This window comes from Neophocaena asiaeorientalis, unplaced genomic scaffold (assembly GCF_003031525.2).
Source record: "Neophocaena asiaeorientalis asiaeorientalis breed wild unplaced genomic scaffold, Neophocaena_asiaeorientalis_V1.1 scaffold658, whole genome shotgun sequence".
Classification (NCBI taxonomy): Eukaryota; Metazoa; Chordata; class Mammalia; order Artiodactyla; family Phocoenidae; genus Neophocaena; species Neophocaena asiaeorientalis.
In genome coordinates this window covers 67913-75139 of record NW_020173657.1, presented here as the reverse complement: position 1 = coordinate 75139, position 7227 = coordinate 67913, and the positions used below count along the sequence as shown (strand labels likewise).

The 7227-nt window shown below is 40.8% G+C and overlaps 1 protein-coding gene across 7 annotated transcripts in view; it reads right to left on the bottom strand.

Annotated features, from left to right (window-relative positions):
* Positions 1-348: 348 nt before the first annotated feature.
* The window catches only part of LOC112401535 (immunoglobulin-binding protein 1-like), a 57580-nt gene continuing 50701 nt past the window's right edge, over positions 349-7227 (bottom strand). For 5 of the 7 annotated variants that reach the window (XM_024747828.1, XM_024747834.1, XM_024747833.1 and 2 more), the window contains one exon: positions 1805-2084. In XM_024747828.1, coding sequence (XP_024603596.1) covers positions 1945-2084 — 140 coding nt within the window. In that variant the 3' untranslated portion in view covers positions 1805-1944. Of the gene's footprint in view, positions 2085-7227 lie in introns of all 7 variants that reach the window. The other 2 variants (XM_024747831.1, XM_024747835.1) reach the window with 2 other exon arrangements.

Here is a 7227-nt window from a genome sequence, read left to right as displayed (position 1 = left end):
TTTCTGGGCCTATTTTCTCATCTGTAAAATGGGGACAATGCTACCTATTTTGCAGGGTCATTGTGAGTATTAATAGCATGTGAAAGTGTTGGGTCTGGTGCCTGGCACAGAACAGAGTTTCTAACACCTACCTGTCCATTTCCTTTCCCTTCCTAGTGGACAGACCATAGTCACTGAGCTCAAATGAAAACACTTATTCTTCAGCCTATTACAATGGCTGCCATTATTCATTTAATTCTCAAAACAACCCTATGAAACAGCTCATCTATAAACATAGAGAAAACAGAGCAGTTCAGAGAAGTTATATTGCCCAAGGTCACACAGCTTTCAACTTTTAAAGCCAGGATTCAAACCCACTTTGTCTAGTTTGCCTCTTAGATATCAGAATGTGACGGGGTTTCATCAGGCTGGATCTTCTAGAAGGACCATCTTTAAATAGACTCAGACCAAGGGGATAACCCCAACCTGGCCCATTTTGGGAATGAGCTCAGGGTGGAGTTTCAAGGGCACGAAACAGGCCATTGCTAGAGGCAACCTGGCAATACCTGAAAGAGAACTACAAATGAATGCTTGCTTCCCACATCAGTGGGGAAGTTAATCTGTGCTCTACCAGTTTCAGGAGCTTATGTTGTGAGGGTGACATGAATCCTTTATTAAGCAGTATATATTTAGCAATAAATATATTATTGGTAGTCTTCTGTCATCTCCCACTAAACATAATGTCCTTCTCATCATCTGACAGCCCTCCATTTACCACCCTACAAAGCAGAGGGATCTCAGTCCCTTTTCAAACCCCTGTCCTAAGCTAGACTGCAGAAGCTAGAATAGGAAGGCTGAGTCATCTTAAAAGAAGACGAAGTGTACCAAAGCCACATAGAACAAAAGTATGTTTTCTACAGAGATCATTTGTTTTCACACATGGCTTCTTTTCTAGGGTATCAACCTGGGAGCTGAGGACGTGTCTTCTCTTTATCGCAGAAAGTAGGTACCTTTCCTTGTCATCTGTGCGGTCCCCCCTCCTCCACTCCCAGTTATAGGCATGACTGCAGGTACCTTATTAACTAGCAAAATGACTGCCACAGCACACTGACCGCTTGGGACTGTGCCAGGTATGGCACAGAACAGGCAAAGAGGGCCAAAGTGGTCTTCCAGCAGCCCACTTAAGAGCTAGGCTATGGCCTGAGCTGCTCTTACCCTCAGGGTTCTAGATAGTTTCAGAGTAAAGACCCTGGCCTCAGATGCTCACACAAGGATGGTTCTCATAGTGCCTTATCGGTTTCCTTATTTCTCATAGCTGAAGCAAGGAAGATTGGGTCGATAGGATTGTTATGTTCTGTTCATTGACAGCTGTAATTCCTGAAAAGAGAGCTTTGTGGCAGGGCAAGTCCCGGCTTTTGGGCTTGTCCCTTGTAAAGCAAGTGTTGGGTTAGTTAACAGCACTGGGGTAGAAAGGAGAAAGCAAGCTCCAGCCAGTCTGGGCAGCTCTGATGCTGGGTAACTCACTGCCCACATCAAAGGGAGATGACTAGGATCTCTCCATAAGCCCAGGGAACCACAGCTGACCCCCTCCCTTCACCCCCTGGAAGAAAGCAGCTGATATTCATATTTCTGCACAGGCTCACATGATAGAGGGGACTTTCCTTTTTCAAAGAGAATTCATACAGCCATTGATTATACAGAACCATTTCTCAGTACTCTTTCCTTTCCACTTAAGAAAAATGGAATATACCATGACGAGGATTGTAATTCCAAGACTGCTGGCTCATCATCTAGGGTAGAAATACACACTTAATTGTTTGACATTTTAATGAACGCAAGGCAAGATTAAGCATCTCTGCCTTCGTTGTACACAGCTGAAGCAGGAGCCCAGGGAGGGGAAGACTGCACAGCTTTCCTTGGTGGGGAAGACAGAAGCCCCTGTAGTCCTGTCTTGCTGTGGGGAGACTAACCCATGTTCTGTCGGTTGCCATAGCCCATAGGATGGGTGTCGTTCCAGTCATCCCAGTCCCGAGCTCTGTGGACTGCCTGTTCATCATCCTCTTCCTCCTGTTCCTGATCTTGTTGCTGAGCGGCTGTTCTGAACTCTGCCCAAGTGGAAAAATGAGAAAGCAGGGTGAAGGAAAGAGCGACTGTCATGGGCCCGAGCTCCACTCTGAATACGACCACATAACAAGAGAACAAGGAATATATACCTAGCTGCCTACCCTGGGGCCAGCAGAACTGCGGAGAGTACCTACTATGACTTAACAGGTGACATGTTAAATAATAGTAATACAGGATCCTCTAAGTGGTTTTCACGAGAAGGCAAAAACAAAGTTGCCCCTCAAAATGAATTCTATTTTGGAAAAGAATTCTTGCTAAAAAGGCCAACCCTTCACAACAGAAAACAAAAACACCAACTGACCAACAGAACCTCAGCAAACCAAAAACAGTGAAGTGTTTCCATAGTATAGTGGTTATCACACTCGCCTGACAAAAACACTAAAGTAAAAAATATTTATGATTTGTGACTTGCCAGGGAGGTGGGAATATAGGTGACTTCTCCTCCTTCATCCATTTCCTTTATTACAGTTCTACAATTCTGTGTGTGTATAAAATTGGAAATCAGGGGCAGCTGAACCTACCAGAAAAGAATGTGTCTTATTTTGCACGTTTGGAACAGGGTCTGGGGTCCACATCGCACTTGTCATGCAGTGTACCAAATACTACGTCTCTTCTGCACTATTTTTTTCTTTCCTTTTTGAGGTAAAGGAACATTTCCTAGCTACCTTGAATTTGTTCACGAGAAATACTCTCATCACCATGATAAAGAATGAAATATGTGGGGAATCTGATCTCTCCTTACAGCTTAGGAATCTTGTGTTCTGCTTTTCTTTTAACCCTTTTCTTGTAAAGTAAAAGATACTGGAAATCACACAAAAATATATATAACTTAAAATTTGATAAGGAGGCTATACCTTCATAGCCTTCACTTGGGTCAAGATATACATTTTCTGTACCCATCCCCAAAGCTTCTCCATGAGCATCTACCAAATGACACCCTGTGCTCACTGGCAGTTAATTCCCATTCCTTCCCTCCCTGGAAATCACCAATCTACCTTCTATCTCGATAGAGTAGCTATTCTGAACATTTCACATAAATGGAATCAAGTAACATGTGGTCTTTTGTGTCTGACTTTTTTCACTTAGCATAATGCTTTTGAGGTTAGTCTTACCCATTTTCAAGTATTTTGATATATTTTTAATCTACAGGTTTCTTCTTCCATCCCTTTCCTTCCTTACAAGTTCTCTATTGAAGAGGCTGGGGCATTTGACCTGTAGTTTCCCCAAATCTGGTTTTTGCCGACCGCATAGTCATGATGGAGTCCAACACGTTCTTCTGTATTTCTGCAGATTGGCAACTGGACACAGAGCTTGATATGACTTAGGGTTGATCCCTTCGCATGAATACAGGTGGTGCTGTCCTCCCCCAGCAGGTGGCACATAGTATCTGTGTCTCCTATGTTGTGATGTTAGCAGCTGTTGACGCTCAATGCCTAGATTCGTTAATTTTCCCAGGGCTTCAAAATGGTGATACTCTTTAACATTTCTTTTTTTATTAAGTAGAATGCTTTTTATAAAGAGAGGCTTTCCCTCATCTACTACTATTTAGTCACCCAGGAAAAGAAAACAAGATTAATGCTTGATTCTTCTGCTTTAATTTACCATTTCTCAAGTTATTAAATTGGTTCCTTATCATCCTCTGAAATTGAACTATTTCTGTTTTAACTATAGTTATGAACTCATGGATTTAAACACATTTGATAGGTTTCAATGAATTGCAATGAATCTAAAAAATATTCAAATAAGCTAATTTTAGTTTTAATTTACAGAAAAACTGAGAAGATAGTACAGACTTCTTATACATCCATACCCAATTTCCCTTATTGTTAACATCTTACATTACTATGGTTTGTGTGTCATAACTAATAAACCAATACTGATACATACATAACTAACAACTAAAGTTCATACTTTATTCAGATTTCCTTAGGTTTTACATAATGTTCTTTTTTTTGGTTCCAGGATCCCATCAAATATTCCATTTTACATTAGTCCTCTGTCTCCTTCGTCTCCTCTTGGCTGTGAGAATTTCTCACTTTCCTTGTTTTTGATGACCTGGACAGTTTTAAGGGGTACTCATCAGGTATTTTGCAGAATGTCCCTCAACCTGGGGTTGTCTCATATTTTTCTCATAATTAGACTAGGGTTATGATTTTTGGAAGAGAATAACACAGTGAAGTTTCCTCCTTATCACATCAAACCAAGGCTACTCACCACCAACATGACATATCACTGCTGATGTTAACTAGGATCACTTCAGGTAGTGTTTGTAGGGTTCCCAACTGCTCCCCCCTCTTTCTATACTATAGTCTTTGGAAGCAAGTAACTAAACACAGCCTACACTTAAGGGGTGAGGAGTTATGCTGCACCTCCTTGAGACAGGTGTATATACACAAATTATTTATAATTTTTCTGTAGGGGAGATTGGTCTCTTCACCCCCATCTATTTAATCATTTATTTCTATCACTATAGACTCACGGACACATTTTATTCCTTGTGTTATAATCCAATACTGTTATTTTCCTGCTCACATTCTTCCAGTTTTGGCCACAGTTCTTTCAGAAGGCCCTGTGTCACATTAACATACCTCAATAGTTTGTTTGCTGTTGTTTTTTGAGTGCTCCTTTATTTTCTAGTACTACAAGATATTTCAGATTCATCTTGTATATTCCCTGTCCAGCCCTAGAATTATCCATTTCTCTAAGGAGCCCTTTAATTGGAGAATAGTATTAGACACCAAGATTTGGGCACTAGATGTGCTCGTTGCTACTGGCAATTATCCCTTTTCAAGCCAAACTGTCTTTGGCCAGTGCAAATGTCTCCAGTGGCTTCTGAGTCCTTTTGATATGACCATAGTAGTCTTTGAAAGCTTCTTTCCTATCCTTTATGAAAAGATGTTCCAAGCTCATGTTATTTATTTCCAGCTGCAAACTTGGAATTAGCTATTTGTCTAAGAAATCCTGATTTCTTTTAATGGGAATGGTATTTCAAGAACAGAACCTGGGTTATTAGGTGAGCTCATTGCTTCTGGGCTGGTCACTGTTTCTAAGCCTTTTCAGTGGATAAAGCAAAAGTGTGTGTGTGTGTACTTTTCAATAAAATTTCTCATGAGTTCATATTCAGGACTAAAGGGGTGTTTTGTTTCTAACTCAAATTCTTTTGAATTACATCTGTATTCTTCCACACTAATAGTCTTGGCTCTCAAAGACAGAGGATGAGGGAATTAGAGTATCTCATAATTACTCAGTTAATATTATCTCACATTACACAGTCCTGGAATAACACTAATACTGTTACCAATATAATTGCTGAGAACAGTTCTTTTTTTGCAAATTCTTTCCCCATTAAAAGTTACCTTATATCTATATTACCAGAGCACTGGGCATATAGTACTTCCCACGTACCTGGGTAGGGCAAAAGAAAAAAGAAAAAACAGAGACAAAAGAATAGGGATGGGACCCGCCAGTGGGAGGGAGCTGTGGAGGAGGAAAGGTTTCCACACACTAGGAAAACCCTCCACTGGCAGAGACAGGGGTGGAGGTGGGGGAAACTTTGGAGCCACGGAGGAGAGCGCGGCAACAGGGGTGCAGAGGACAAAGCAGAGAGATTCAGGCACAGACGATCGGTGCCGACCAGCACTCACCAGTCCAAGAGGCTTGTCTGCTCACCGCCAGGGCGGGCGGGGCTGGGAGCTGAGGCTCTGGCTTCGGAAGTCAGACCCCAGAAAAAGGACTGGAGTTAGCTGCGTGAACACAGCCTGAAGGGAGCTGGTGCGCCACAGCCAGCCGGAGGGAGTCCGGGAAAAAGTCTAGAACTGCCGAAAAGGCAAGGGACTTTTTTTTGCCTCTTTGTTTCTTAAATCAAGTCCAGGAAGCAGAGAGTCCCATACAGGATAAATTCAAGGAGAAACACACCAAGACACATATTAATCAACCTATCAAAAATTAAATACAAAGAAAACATATTAAAAGCAGCAAGGGAAAAACAACAAATAACATACAAGGGAATCCCCATAAGGTTACAGGTGATCTTTCAGCAGAAACTCTGCAAGCCAGAAGGGACTGGCAGGACATATTTAAAGTGATGAAAGGGAGAAACCTACACCCAAGATTACTCTACCCAGTAAGGATCTCATTCAGATTCAACAAAGGAATTAAAACTTTTACAGACAAGCAAAAGCTAAGAGAATTCAGCACCACCAAACCAGCTTTACAACAAATGCTAAAGGGACTTTATTAGGCAGGAAACACTAGAGAAGGAAAAGACCTACAATAACAAACGCAAAACAATTAAGAAAATGGTAATAGGAAAATACATATCAATAATTACCTTAAATGTAAACGGATTATATGCTGCAACCAAAAGGCATAGACTGGCAGAATGGATAAAAAAACAAGACCCATATATATGCTGTCTACAAGAGACCCACTTCAGACCTAGGGACACATACAGACTGAAAGTGAGGGGATGGAAAGCGATATTCCATCCAAATGAAAATCAAAAGATAGTTGGCGTAGCAATTCTCATTTCAGACAAAAACAGACTTTAAAACAAACACTATAACAAGAGACAAAGAACGAGACTACATAACGATCAAGGGATCAATCCAAGAAGAAGATATAACAACTGTAAATATTTATGCACCCAACATAGGAGCAGCTCAATACATAAGGCAAATACTAACAGCCATAAAGGGGAAATAGACAGTAACACAATCATAGTAGGGGACTTTAACACCCCACTTTCACCAATGGACAGATCATCCAAAATGAAAATAAATAAGGAAAACACAAGGTTTAAATGATACGTTAAACAAGATGGACTTAATTGACATTTATAGGACATTCTGTCTGTGCTCTGCAATGGGAGAGGCCACAACAGTGAGAGGCCTGCGTACCGCAAAAAAACAAACAAAAAAAAAACGAAAAATAAAAACAAGTATGGTTTCCGACCACAACACTATGAAACTAGGTATCAATAACAGGAAAAAAAACTGTAAAAAATACAAACATGTGGTGGCTAAATGATACACTACTTAATAACCAAGAGATCACTGAAGAAATCAAAGAGGAAATCAAAAAATACATAGAGACAAATGACAATGAAAACACAATGACCCAAAA